The sequence below is a fragment of the Melanerpes formicivorus genome, unplaced genomic scaffold (genome assembly GCF_026170545.1).
Source record: "Melanerpes formicivorus ecotype bairdi unplaced genomic scaffold, bMelFor1.0.p_v2 SCAF_33, whole genome shotgun sequence".
NCBI classification, from domain to species: Eukaryota; Metazoa; Chordata; class Aves; order Piciformes; family Picidae; genus Melanerpes; species Melanerpes formicivorus.
The window spans coordinates 5572420-5587202 of record NW_027142385.1 but is presented as its reverse complement, the minus strand read 5'-3'; the positions used below and the strand labels follow the sequence as shown (position 1 = coordinate 5587202).

The 14783-nt window shown below is 46.5% G+C and overlaps 1 protein-coding gene across 2 annotated transcripts in view; it reads left to right on the top strand.

The window, feature by feature from the left end:
* The window catches only part of LOC137449869 (carboxyl-terminal PDZ ligand of neuronal nitric oxide synthase protein-like), a 36716-nt gene that overhangs the window by 2328 nt on the left and 19605 nt on the right, over positions 1 to 14783 (top strand). For both annotated transcript variants that reach the window (XM_068155820.1, XM_068155819.1), the window contains exon 2: positions 1814 to 1885. In XM_068155820.1, the coding sequence (XP_068011921.1) occupies positions 1814 to 1885 (72 nt within the window). The remainder of the gene's footprint in view (positions 1 to 1813; positions 1886 to 14783) is intronic.

Here is a 14783-nt window from a genome sequence, read left to right as displayed (position 1 = left end):
TTTGACTCTTGTGTGGTTTACCAAAGGCTATAGCTGAACTTAACTGCTCTTAAAAATGCCATTTTGCAAAGGCATTTACAGAAACATTAGAAAAGCCAGATGACCTTTCAAATTGCTTGCGGTGTTTATTTCAAGGCAAGAGAAAGAGCAGTATGTAGTCAGCCAGGAGAACTCATCTCTGAAAGCCTATTAAGTTTTTCAAGATAAAAATGCATTGCAAGCTGTAAATGGTACAGCAGAGAAATAAAACCAGAACTATGTCAGTAACAGTGACAGCTATGAAGCTTTCCTTGGGGAAGTATTTTGTCTCTGTTCATATATTATCACCCCAAATGTTTCCAGGTGCCTCCTGACTAGCTGCCTCTTCTACTCTCTCCACAGGCACAAAAACATCCAAAAACCCCACAGCATCTCACAACTTCAAACCACACACTCAAAACCAGACACAATTCATGAGCAAATGCTCTTGAGAAGGTGACCAAGCTTTGCAAACTGTCCTCTATGCCCCCACTAAACCTGCCTGTGACAGCCATACAGAGAAGGGCTGTGTCACTCTGAGGCAGCCAGCTACCTCAGTGCGGAGTCCAGCACTCTGCTCTTGGCTGCATGAGCTGCAGGACACCTGGCACCAGCCCATGCTGGCAGGATGCTGGCGGTTTTCATCAGGCTGCTCACCCTCTCACTCAGATGGCATTTTTCTTGCCCTCACCAACATGCCTTTGACATGCAATTCATTCCTCAGAGCTGCAAACCACAACACAACATTAATGGCCTTTTGCTTCACACATAAGGTGACTGTGCAGGACACTCATGTTTTCCTCATTCCCAAGGCTAACCTGGCAGCTTTGTGCCTCCTCCACTTGGCAGCGGTGCAGGCAACACTCCTGTGCACCTGTGCTGTCACAGGTACCCCCTGGCCTGCACTAGCAGGTGCACAACTGGAGTCTGCTTTGGCATACAAGTGTTACAGCCTAGCATAAGGGGAGAGCACAAGGAAGAGCACATAGAAGCAGCAGGAAGCTGTCTGCCTGCAGGTCTTCCCTCACAACCCACGCAGCGTCAGTGGCATACTGACACCACATGCAGGAGCATGGCAGCTGGCTCACAGAAAGATGTGGGTGCAGTGAAGTGGTGGAGGCAGAGGTGCCCCCATGTGTCCCAGCCTTGTGTAAGGGACCCTGCTAGGACTTACTCTGTGGTCCTTACAGTGCTTACACTGAAACACAAAACACCCACTGCCAAAGCCAGCCACTGTCACAGCCAGGCAGCTTGCTTAGGACTGCAGCCCCCATAAGCTGAGTTAAAACTGGCTGGATGCAGATTTGAGTGGGTTTACTGGGATTCTGCAGACAGCTGAGCTGGTCCAACCAAACAGGGACAGCAGCATCTAGAAAGAAGATGGTCCAGACTGAAAACTTAGGCTAGAATCAAGAGCCTTGTCCAGCAAAGATAGTTGTACATCCTGGCAACTTCTAACTCTCACACACTTTTAACTATGGGTCCTTTAAAAGCAGGTGTAGCAAGGAATGACAAAGGATGGACAGTCCCATTTTTGTACCCATAGGATCATGGCTTGATGAGCAACAGATACTGCCCTGAAAAGCACTGGTAAAGGAACATCCAGAATCTGGATGAAGTCAGAGGCTCACACCTGATGTGTGATCAATGAACTTCTCTCTGGCTTTGATTATTATTCACAATAAGCAGCTGTCCCTGATAAAGCAGGGACTAAATGAGAGATGCTATTTACTATAAAGCTGCCTACACCATAAACTTCAGCACTTTACAGACATCTCACTGTTCTATCTTTCAGTACATTGGTAGCTTGGATGTGCCCAGGCCCAACAGCCGTGTGGAGATTGTGGCTGCCATGAGAAGGATTCGGGTAAGTTCAAAAGAGCCGAAACACACAAGGAATAAATGTTTGTATTCACTGGAGTGACTTGGTTGCCATGTGCTGTGCTGCATTCCCCCCTTCCTCTTCCTGTATGGAGGTCAAATCTCAGCACAGTCAGGGTTGTAACAAGCTTCACCAGAAATTGCTAAAGCATATTAGGAGGGACCCATCCTGTGCTCTTTGCAAAGGGATCAGTTAGCAAAACTCAAACATAAAACTCTAGTCTCCACTCACCAGGTAAGGGGATTCTCCTTGAACCTAAGAGGTTTATTTACCCTGTTTGAGTTTTTTTGCATGTGTGAAAAATGAGATGTACACAATCTGCTCCACAAAAGCACTCAGATTCATTGACAGTTGCAAATATACTATGTTATTATATATTGAAATACCAGTGGCCTGGCAGATGTTTTGTATGTAAATCCTATCAGACTAGACTTTGTGGATTCTGCTGCTCATGGAATAATTTGCTGCTTCCCCCCATCCTCCACTGTAGTTTTACAGTTCCTGTTTCTCATCAAGTCTGTGCTCTTCCTCCTCTAGCCCTTTATTCTTCAGAACAGCCTGTGAATGGCCACCAGATTTAGCTATGATTAGCACAGTGGCTAGCTTACATCTGCTTCATACATAAGCAGTTCAAGTGTATCTACCCCAAAAGGCAATGCAGCTGTTGTGCCTGGCTGAAGTTTTGCAGGGGTCTTAATTCTGTGTCTCTTCATATGTCTCACATCAGCTGAAGCAGGTTTGAGAATCTTCCATTTAAAGCTTTGAGGGGATTAGCCTATTTTCTCCCCCCACCCCCCACTGTATTTAACCAGCTAATTTTCATTTAGAATAGCGCTTTTTAAACTTAGCCTGTAACTGGCTGGGGAGCTGATGTATTCATCTGCAGCCAAGCTCAGAAATGACATTCCCCTGCCTTTCTCTGCTCAGACTATTAGCACAGCTCTTGCTCAGAACGCAGTGCAGCAGCAATCTAAATTGCCTGGTTATTTGTGGAACAGGTGAACACCTACAGGAAGCAAAGGCTATAGGTGAGGGCTAGAGAGGCAGTTCAGTGCTGGTGTAACTGTTAAGCAGTTTCTGATCTGAATCAATATTTAGCATCCAGTTTGACACCACACTTCTGCTGATCTTTGACTGGGTAACACTCTTACAAGAAAAAGCAGACAGTATTTTAATATCAGTTGCTAGAAAGTGTTTGCATTCTGTTTTCACACGTTGCTATTGCCATGATGTTGTCTAGCTCAGAGTCTTGGCAGTGCGATAGCATGCTTGAGTGTTACATGAGGCATGCAAGAAGCCACTCTGTGTTCATGGGTGCCATCAGTTAATCTTAACACACAATATTTTTAAAGCAGGCATCCTGTATTCTATACTGGGGTTTTAATCTTGGAAGCCCTTTCCAAAAAGGGAGGGCTTCCCTTTTCATGTGTGCATTGTACAGCAGGATCTTATTCAGACACTTCCTGGCTGCTGAGCGGAAGATGCTCCTCTATTGAAGATAGTTAGTTGGCACTGATCCTTAATTAGAGCATAAAGAATGAACTGGGAGGTCTTTGAGGAGAAATCTAGTGCATAGTGTACACAACCTAGGAACTGAGGGAAGATGGGGGTTATTTATGTAGCATTCATTTGCATGCAGAGGCCTTGGCCATACTAGAGTTTTTTCCCATGGACTTTCAGCAGCACCAGTTGCAACTGGGAGGAAACACTGCAAAGAAGCTATTGGTGGAAACTAATATTTTGCTCTGAGTAGTAGTGCCTGTTTGAACTGCAACAGTGAGAAGGGTCCTGCAGCCTTGCCAAGTGTTGGCAGAGGCACGTAGTGCAGAAGCTTTCATCCTTTGTGTGCTCCAGTGTGCCACTGGAATTCTCTACTGGAGCGGAAGAGAGAAGTCGCTCAGTACAAGCCCCAGCACAACATTTCCTATGCTGCTCTGTGCCCTGCAACATGGGAGGAGGCAGCCTGAGCCATCACTGGAGCAGTCAGTGACAGAGCCAGCTGAGCATGGGGCAGCACAGCATAGGCAGGCCGTTACTCATTGCTTCTGAAGGGACCAGGGAGGAGGATGAGGAGTCACAGCTCTGTTTCCCAGGCTCTGACAGAGCAGGTTACTCTGGTTTTTCATTAGTAAATTGATACAAGCTCTGAAACTACTCTCTACTACTATGTCTGATTCTGGTTGCCAGTCTGTGATTGGAAGCCCCAGGGAGAAAACCTTGCTACCTAACACTCAAATGTGTTCTTAAAGAGTGTGGGGAGAAAGAAATGGTAGTAAGGAAAGTAAAAACCTCCAGCTGCTGAGTCTACTCATTGGCCTTTCACTATCCTGTGCTGTGTACTGAGCTCTTTTTGCTAGTTCCATAAGAAGTATGCCAGGGATGGTATTCTCCATGCATTAGCAAAGCAGTCTGCTTGAAGACTTCAGGACATGCAGAGCACACAGGCTGTAGGATACTTCACCCAGAGAGGCCCAAATAGCATGTTTTAACAGTCTGCTGAAATCACAATCTGCTCTTTTGCAGTAAGTATTTAACATGCACTCTCATAGTAAAGCTTAAATCCATTGTCCTGGCACTCCTAGTAAAGCTTAAATCCATATTCCTGGCTGAATGGATGCTTGTAGAATTGCTAGCAATACTCCATTAGTCACACATTAGATTCCCATTTCATAACAGACTGGGAAACCTTGTCTCATCATGTTCTAGGCTTCCACTGGAGGGAATGTAAATGCAGTAGGTAGGACAGGGAAGCTGCTCTTCTTAGCTTCCCATTATGCAGAGCTAGACAACTTTTAAGTTTGCTAATCCTCCCAGTGGAGTGACTCTGACAGCGAGACATACAGCTGCCATGTTATTATATGATCATCAAAGTTCAAACTAATCTCTCCACCTCCTCTTGCCCTGGCAGGAGAAGTGGTGAAATTAGTTTGCTATGTGAATAAGTAGCACGTCAAGTTGCCATGTCTGAGCTCCAAGCACCCAGTGCAGGCAGGGTTCCTTGCCTCCCAGGGGGAAGCACTGAACTGTATCTGCTGTCTCCTGCTGCCCCAGGCCATCCATGTCTGGGTGTCTGGCAGCGCCTGCACAATTTCTAGCATTCAAAGTCAGTCTCCTGGTGGAGCTGGCTTTCTGCTGAAGTGGATTTATCCACAGATACTTGAGCCTTCTCAGCACCCTAGGGAGTTCATGTACAATAAGATTTTTCTTCCTGTTGAAGTGGCAGCTAATGTGAGAACGTGACGGTTCTCCTCCAGGGACCAAACAGCAGGGACCAATTTAGCAGGGTCACCCTTTCCCTAGACACATGATTCTTGTTTGCCTGTTAGTGAACAACTAAATAACAAAGTTCTTCCCTTAGGCAGGTGAAGGCTCTCTCATGGAATCTAAGAGGAAAGAGGTTGTGGAGCCCACACAACACTGAAACAGTAACTGGAAAGCTTTGCTAATGATGCTTCTGGGTACAGGCCTAGGGGTAAAGATGGGTTTAGTAACACACAAAACATTTCTTGAAGCTCCAGAGGTTGCTTTGGAAATCTTGCCCTGGGAGACAAGGGAAGAGATGGCTTTATGTGAGGGGTTCACATCACAACATGTCTTGCATCCGTTCTCCTCCTTCCAGAGCTAGCACTGACCAGAGGAGAAATGGTCAGCTGTTACCCTCCTAAAGCAATTCTGTCCTCAGCCCAGCACTGCCAGTCAAGCAGTCCCAGTGAAATGCTGCACTTTTGAGTAGTTGCACAAGTTGCACAAGAACATGGTAGGATTAAGTGTTAAAGCCTGTCATCCCCACAGACAGCCTGCTGCCAGCAGTTCCCCAAGACATTCCATTTCATTACCCCTAAGGCACAGAATCAGTTTCCCTGGAATTTGCACATAAGATTCTACAAAGCCTAGAAATTTCAGGTCTGTTTGGAAGGTCTGTCTTGGACCCAAACAGGTATTAAGGCTCAGTAAGGAGTCAGATGTCATGTTATTTAATCATTTTGTAAGAGAACAGCCAGCTGGTGCTGTGCCCATCCAAGCACCAGGATGAACAAACAGGAGGCAAGAATCCAGACTAATATGTTTCTTGTTACCTCCACATTTCTTAGGCTTAATTTAATTGAGAAGTCTTTTTCCCCAGAGGCCAGAGAAGCAGGAACATTTATAAACCTTGACACAGGATACATCAGGATTGCCTGAGATCTCCTTGGCATGAGAACTGGGTTCTCACTTCAGCCTCACTCTTATCCTGATCATTCTCGCTGCATCCATGCTCTTAAGCAGAGCTTCAACACTTTGCAATTTCTCCACATCATATTCCAGGGAGCAAGTGCAATCTAGCCACACTAAAAGTCATACTGACTGCCAAATATCAGCTGGCAGTGTTGAAGTGTGACATGACATCAGTTTGAATCAGCATGAGCAGAAGTTATACTGCAACCTTGTGATGCAGAGGCAACAGGGACAGCCACACAGAACTTGATTCTCCGGCACTGCAGTCTGATAGCTGGGGTGGCTTCAAACAGCAGCTTAAATTTAAAGCCATGCCAGGCTGCAAAATGCAATGGTTCAGCAGCAAATATGGTTGTAAAATTTATCTGATCTTGCTACAGAATGAGAGGAGCCATGTGGACAGCTGGCAAAGGGCAGGGTGACTGCCTCCGGCCATCCTGGTTTCATTTATCACTGTGTGGCAGGCAGATTTCAGAGGTAGAGATGTTTGATAGACTTGTTCATGAGATTCTTCTAGAATGGTTCCTTCACTTTTCCCAGGGAGACAGGCTTCTTAATGCAGGAGAGAAGTTCCCTAAGATAACCACTGCATATATTCCTCTGATATGTTCTGCCTATAAGCCCTTCCCAAGTTATTATGCTTGGAGTTAAGTTTTCCTGCCAGCTTCATGTTATTCTGAGTTGGAGTTGTTATCAGTGCTAAAAAAAAACAAAACAGAAGCTGAACTCCCAGCTGCTGGGTTTCTTGGTTAGTCCTTGCAGCCTCTCCCACTATAATGAAGTAATTTGGCCTGCTGGAGCTGAAGCACAGAGTCAAATGTGGAAGTGCAAACTGTTAGAGCACTTGCCCTGGTGCAGACCTCTGTAGCTGCACACCAGGATCTGTTGTTGTTGGATGGCAGTTGATTCTGCTGTTGTCCTTGGAGGGCTTTTCCTTACAGCCTCATTGAAAGAGCATCCAAATGTTCAGCTAATAACAACCCTGGGCTGTGAAAGAAAACAACTCCAGTGTCTTAAAATATTTCAGCAGTCTTCAGACTGCTGGTGTGAACCTTTCTTTAGTTCTCAGCTGGGTCATGTCAGTTCACTCAAGGTTGTTAAAGAAATATCATCATGACAGTGACATTCACTACCTCACATGAGGAACAGTCCTGCAGAAGATAGTCCCATGCTGGGGTCATGGGGCCAATCAATGTCTGTACTGACAAGCATAAAGGCAGACAGCAGACCTTATGGGAAGACAAAAGGAGGACTTCAGAGATACAGACTTCCTGAGCCCTGTATGTTTCTCTTCCTCATTCTCTTCCGTATCAAAAAGACTATGTGCATACTCCAAAATATGCTCCTTGAGAGCATGTTTTTCTAAGATACCTTCCCTGCTTTTCTGGGTTACCTACACCAATACATATTGGACAGAGCCTACATCTGCTAGGAGAGCACAGTGGTTTTACACATCCAGCATACACAAGAACATATACAAATTTGCTCTGATACCTTTTGCAGTGAGTCTGCTGTCACTTTTGGCTCTTCTCCAGAGGCCTAAGAGACTCATGCAGCTTCACACAGGCAGTACACGAATAGGCTATAGTCAGCCCTCAGGAGCAGAGTCTAAAAGTCTACACAAAAAGCCACAACAAACTGAAGAACTTGCACAAGTGTCTTGGGAGGTTTACAGGTGATCGTGAATGGCTCTGTGCTCTCTGCCTCCTTTCTAGACCTCTTTGTACTTTTGTCTCCCTATCCAGCAGCCCACATACCTTTGCCTGCAACCTTACCTGCCGTCTGCTTTGTTATGGGAGGATACCAGTCAGCACAACAAAGCCACAGGCACAGAGAATAACAGTCTTTCAGGCAGACAAGGGCAGAGGGAATGACTTTGCTCAAGGCATTCTTGCCACACAGCCCTTCTCTTCCCCAGGCACCTGGTGCCCTAAGCAGGGCTATGTACCATTCACAACTCACCTGCAAGGCTGCTCAGCTCCAGACACTGAAGTCTCAGAAACACCAGTTACTCCCAAGGTCCCATCCATGACAGGCATCTGAGCCAGTTTAAGGTTTCTACCACACAAGATTAAGCTAATTGGTTTTACCTTTCCAGGCCCTGACAAAATACAGCAAGTGTTTTCAGGATGGTAATTAAGTGTTAATTGCAGCTAAGTTTAGCCCTAATGCCTCATTAGTTTGTTTTCCTCTATTTGTTGCAGCTATAGCAGAGTCTTCTGCACAGGGATGGGGTTTTCTGGAAGGCAGAGGAGTCCTGCAGTATGCTCTGAGGGTCTTACCTGAGCTATGCCAGGAAACCTATCACCTTCTTCTACCCAAGAGGAGGAGATCTGAGTGTGGAGTCAGAGACCCTTAGACCAGAAAACTCTAATTAGCACCTAAGCAGCAGCTCCACAGGCATCTCTGGGGTGCCCAGGCACACACATTAGCCCATATTCATGTCAGGTGGATTTTTGCATCCCTTCCTATCACACCTTCACCAGCAGCCTTCAACACCCCAGCCCTCTTAGCAAGTTCTTTGTCCTTTCATAGATTCACAGAATGGTTTGGGTTGGAATAGACCTTAAAGATCATCTAGTACCAACTCCCCTGCCATGGGCAGGGACACCTTCCACTATCCCAGGTTGCTCAAGGCATCATCCAGCCTGGCCTTGAACACTTCCAGGCAGGGGGCTTCCATGACCTCCCTGGGCAACCTGTTCCAGTGTCACCACCCTCACTGTAAAGAATGTCTCCCAGTATCCAGTCTAAATCTATCCTCCTCAAGCTTAAAGCCATTCCCTCTTGTCCTATCACTGCAAGCCTTTGTAAAAAGTCCCCTCCCTGTCCAAGTCTCTCTGGATGGCATCCCTGCCCTCTAGTGTGTCAGCCAGACCACAGAGCTTGGTGTCATCCACAGACTTGCTGAGGGTGTTGGGGGTGTGCGTGGCTGCCTCGGCAGGCTCAGGTGTGTTTCGTACACATGCTGCTTTCCCAGCCTTACAGAAAATTCTCATGAACTGAAGAAACTGCTTTAAAAATGTGGAAGCTGCTGTTCTAGGGGAGTTGAGTCTGCCATGTCTCAGGCTTCCCCAAGCTTGTTATCCCCAGTTTCTGCTCTTTGTACTATTGCAAGGCAAAGGGAAGAAGCTCTTAATAAGATGCCTTTGCAGTGGCGTCATGCACAGTGTTTCTAGGCAGCATTGTGTGGCTATGGTGGAGAGCTGACTATGCTCTGCTTGAGTGGGAGGAGATGAATAAACACCTCTGAGACTGCACAAGAGAATTCAGCCTTTTCACTGCTTGGGGATGTCTCACTCTCATAGAGCCTTTCCACTGTCTTACAATCCTTTGGAGGTTTCCACCCTGCTCACCTCCATGTCTAAATCACTTCTGGGTTTCTTGCCACAGAACAATGTTGTATTATCTTTTGCCACCTAAATTCTGAGCTGAAATGAGTGGGGACTGGTCTAGCTGTGAACACAGACCTCTGTAACAGAAGACATCTTAGAGCTTTTTTAGTAGCCACACACTATCACAGAACATTAGGAGTTGGGAGGGACCTCGAAAGATCATCTAGTCTAACCTCTCTTCCAGCAGATCACCTAGAGTAGGTCACACAGGAGTGCATCCAGGTGGGGTTTGAATGTCTCCAGAAAAGGAGCCTCTACAGCCTCTCTGAACAGCCCATTCCAGTGCTTTTGTCACCTGGTTTTTGAGAAGTTGCTGGTGATTATAGATGCTTCAGTTCTTACACCCTGTTCAGAGTGTGCTATGTATGATTGATAACAGATGGATGGAGGGATCAGTCAGTAAAATCTGTCATCTCTAAGCAACAGTGACCTTTCAGTGCCTTCCTTAGAGCGCTGAGCGCTGGGTGGCTTCTCCAACAAGGAGGTGGAACTAGTGAGGCATATTAATACTGTTTTGCATAAGAGTCATAGTGGATTGGAGTTTAGATGAAGGCTAATAAGAGCTAAATTAAAATGCTAGTACTAAATAGAACAAGACAGAGCTTTTTGTCTGCTGCAGAATCTTGGCAACGAGACAGGTACCTTTTAATTGTAAAATAAAGTGGCTTTAACTGTATTATCATTATCTTACTGAAGTATTTGATTTCCCTAGCTAAAATAGCAGTATATGAAACCTCTGCAAAGCTTCTCTCTAGCTTGAAATAAAGTATTTTTTCCACATTATATTGGTGGTTGTACAGTATTACACAGATGAAATATAATGGCTTTCAAATTACATTGTGGTGTAGAACAATCACCCACGATGGAAGACTGCTACTGTATTAGTATCTGAAAAACTGTTATTGAGATGACAACCAGAGTGCTAGTGAGCACACTGGATTAGTTTGTTAACAAGGAGGTGCCTTAATCTGACTGAAAATTGCATGGGGAAGGGCAGAGAAGCAGGGGCTGCCCATGGTGTGGAGTGCCTTTGCTATGCTGGTGGAGCAGAGACCCTCCTTGTGTGGCTAACATCAGCGTACTTGTTGATTCCCACTAGAGCAGGTTGACACAATCCAGGAGCCAAACAGAATGGTCCATTAAAAAGAAAACAAAACAAAAAACAGTTAAACCTGTCCTGTGGGTGAAACCATCCACATGAAGAAAAAAAAAGCCCAGCCAAACCAAATCACCTTGTGGCTATGGTGTAACCTCACGCTTTGAGCTCAGCCTTCATGGTTCTTAGGTTAAGAGTATCCACACAGGACTCAGAAAGCCAGACCTAGTGCCACAACAGCAGGTCCCTTTGTAGATGCTGTCATCATTTTGTCTAGTGCAGGGGCCCTGTGTATGGATGGCTGTTCTGAGGAGAAGGGACCCTGGGGGACCATGACAACAAAGCAGAATTCTTCTTGGTAAAACAAGATTTGCTAACAATAGCTTGGTTCTGAGCTCGCTTTCTTCATTCTGCTTTTGCTCTGTACAAAATGAGGCCTGAAGGCAAACAGAATTGGTGCTACTTAACTTAATGCTTTTGACAAGCTACTTCATGTATTCTTCAAAACATTCTGTGATTTGATGCTTCGACCAAGTAACTCCATGATAAATTTACAGAATGAAACTCTCGAGTGAGTCCCTGGGGGGAAGGATACTTTAATGAGAGCAGGGATATTTTAAAGGGATTACAGAATGGGTTTCTCTCTTGTCTGCAGCAGTGATTAGACATTCTCTGATGGCCTTTCCCAGGGCCAAATGGGTTATTTTGACTTAATTCACAACTGCTTGACTGTTTTCTGGACACCTGAGCCACTTCCCCCTTCCTCTGTCCTTCTGTCACTCTGCTGCTGCAGGAGGATGCAGCACATTGCACTGCAGAGAACATCACAGGACAGGGCCCCAGATGACCCTCCTGGCTGCACAGCCAGGTCCAGCATACTCTAGGAATCCTCCCAAATCCTCTTGGCTCCAGGTTTTTCTCTCTAAAACCAAATTATTTTCCTCACAGGAAGAAGAGCAGTGGGTCACACTAAGACTAGGTGTGGTGTGATGGATGGAGGACTAGGTGTTTGCAGCTGGCTCCAAGGCAGTGTAAGACCCCCAGTTACTCTTTAGGCATGTAGGTTCTTTGGTAGAACTGGCCCAAAAACTGGTGTCTTGCCATCAACACCTCCACCTCTGAGTGCCCTGTACCTACTGTAGAGCCATAAGCAATTTGTGAAACATTAAGATTCAGTGAGCCCAAGGCATCATGGACTGATTCAATCCTGCTGCAGTCTGTGCTCCTGCCATTAATGATTATGGGCTCTAAACTTCCAGCCCAGGCACACTTTCTTGTTTTCACATTGTTGTCCCCACAGGGCAATGCTGATCTCCTGCTTGTCCTGCTACCATGCATCCAAGTAGAGGGAAGGAGGTGCCATGAGCTAGGACAGGGAACACTGTGGTTAATCATTGACCTGCACACAAGCTGTGCAGGATGCATTAATATCCACAGATTCACACTTAGCTTCTGACACCACTGGCAGCCCAGGGACACTGGGAATGGCACTGAAGAGCAGAGCAGGCACCAGGAAAGTAGAACCAAGCCATCAGCCCCAAGGGTGACTGTCAGTCACTGCTGAGCAGGGGCACAACAGCATATCATAGCTGTGTTTGCAGGGCAGACAGCGCACAGCCAGGTGTAGCTTCTTCCATGGGTGCCTGTACCGAGTTCTTCATCTTTACTTAACTCATCTGTAAGGTAGCTGCCTATCTAGCTCAGGACCCTGGTGAGTACCTCCAGGAGACCTGGGCAGTACCACAAGCCTACAAATAACAGAAAAATCATCCAGTAGCCTCTTGTTCAAAAACCCAAAAGCTCAAAAGCCCAGCCCAGGCTGCATGCTTCGGCTTTGGCACTTGACTGTGATACCTTGGTACAGTTTTTAGGACAAGACCTCTGTGAGAATAAATCCTGATACCACAAACCCCTCTTTATCTGTAATTCCCACCATCTAAACCCAGGCTGTTCCTCTCATCATACTTCACTAACCTCAGTAGCTCCCCTGAGGCTAACAGAGTCCTTGAACTGCTTAATATTCTGGAGTTTTGGAAATGACACAACTAATGTTGAATTTTCTTATAGCAACAGTCTTGTTTCCAAATTGGGAGCTGAGACTTTGTGGACAATTTGAGACGAACCCAGAGACCTTATTTTAGATTTAGAGCTTGCCACAGAGAAGGGTTAGCACTGTTTGTTGGCAAGTTTATTGGCATTTGGTAATTCCTGACCAAGAACTACTTGGCAAGAGGCAGCATGCCACCCATGCTCTGCATGGCCCTGCTCAGGTCTTCACATGTGGGTAATACCTTGGTGCTGCCCAGGAGCAGCCTGGCAGGAGAGGGGTGAGCTCCTTTCTGTCTTTGTTTTTGCTGTCTTCCTGGAATGAGCATGACACAAGAGCTCTTGGGCAGATTTCGAAAGGCATTTGTGCCTTGCGTGTTGTTCAGAACAAGGGAGTTCCATCTGAAGTCACTGGGAATTAGGAATTGTGTGCTTTAGAAATCCCTCTTAATAGCTGGGACCTGACTGCTGAGTTCATTCAGGAGGCAGATCTTTCAGTACTGCACGCCAAGTCTTCACCAGCAGACCATACACACCCAGTCCCTGTGGCCCCACAGTGACTGAGCCCCTTCCAAGCTCAGCTGGTCCTGGCTGGAACTGTTAGGGCTCTCAGATGCAGACACATTCTTTCTGTGCAGTGGTTGAAGGCTGCCCATAAGCACAGAGCTTTCTGTGAGCAATGTTTGCTCCAAGTGGAACTGTTTGAGATCAATAATGTTAGCAGCTTCACAGAAAAAGTTGCTTTGCCTGGGAGTAGAGCAGATTATTTCAGGCCCTGACTGTCTCAGACCAATACTTAGCAAGGCTGTTCATGAAAGTTGCTGGCATTGAGAAGGAGAAAGGTTCAGCTGCACCCAGGGCCTGAGCTAACCAAAAAATCTCCACCATGAGAGAGAATGAAGCCTGACTGCACCTAGCAAACAAGGCATGAAAGCTGGTCTGCACATAGCAGCACTCCAGGCAGCTCAGCATCCCTCCATTTTCCTTCTGCTCTAGTTTGCCACCAAGTACTGTTTCTGAATGCAAATGGAGATCAAGTCTTCACTCTAGCTTGAATTCTGTTTGCTCTAAGATAGAGCTGGGAAGTCCAGCTTCCTACTTCTGCTGTAGATATGCAAAGAAAATGTAGATTTCCCTAGTAGGTGACTAGGAGAAACCACAAGATATAGAGCTGGAAGACAGCACCCAAGATGCATATGGGCTGTGATAGCAAGTTGAGCAGCCAGGAGATGTTCCCTCCCTGCAGCATTTACCAAAAGCAGGTGTTAGTCATGCAGATGTAGCTTCTCCAGATTCTCAACAGCAAACTAGATTCCTCCTCCTTTGGGTAAGTATCCACCCTGGGTGGATCAGTTTGTCATCATTCTCCCCCACATCCTGAAGTCATAGGTTTTAAGGAGTCTGCAGCTACCTCATTTCTTCTGGCTGCTGAGTAGCACAGGTGCTGGAGTGGAAAACCACAAGAGGTCACATCTGCCCCTCTTGGAAGCAGGGGCTGGGTTGACTTAGTTACTGGTTTGAATATGTCCTTCTTCCCTCTGCCTTCTACATCTTACCCTCAGCCTGCCTGTCCTGAGGAGCACTGTCACTTCCTCTCCATCCCCATGTGCAGAGCATGGCTCACCCAGCCTGCCCTGCTAGCTGCCTTCACCTCCTTTGCTTGGACAACCTTCACTGAAATAGCACCGTTACATAAACGAGGAGGGGAGCACTGCATTATTTAGAAGCCTGAAATCCTGGCACCTGACTTTGTCAGATCCTCAGTATGGCAGCACCATTAGGATTTCTCCCTGTGTCTGTGCTGTGCCTTCTGAGCCCCTGCCAGGGCCCTTGTGAAGCACCCCTGAAGCCCCCACCCCACGCGTTGCAGCTCCCCTCACTCACACAGTGACAGCATGCTGGGTCCTGCTGGCTTCCATGGTCACAGACTGCTCATGGTCTGAACAGGTGCTTTGCTCCCTGAAGAACAGCTGTCACAAATCCTCCTGTGAAGAGCCACAGAAGAATTAAAAACTGGTTTTCAGGTTTTGTCTCTCAAAACACCTCCTCATCCTACTTCTGTGAGGGCATCAGCTCCCCTTTTCCTTCTCTGCCCAGCCTAGTTGTGACACCAAGAAGTAAGCAAGGAGCA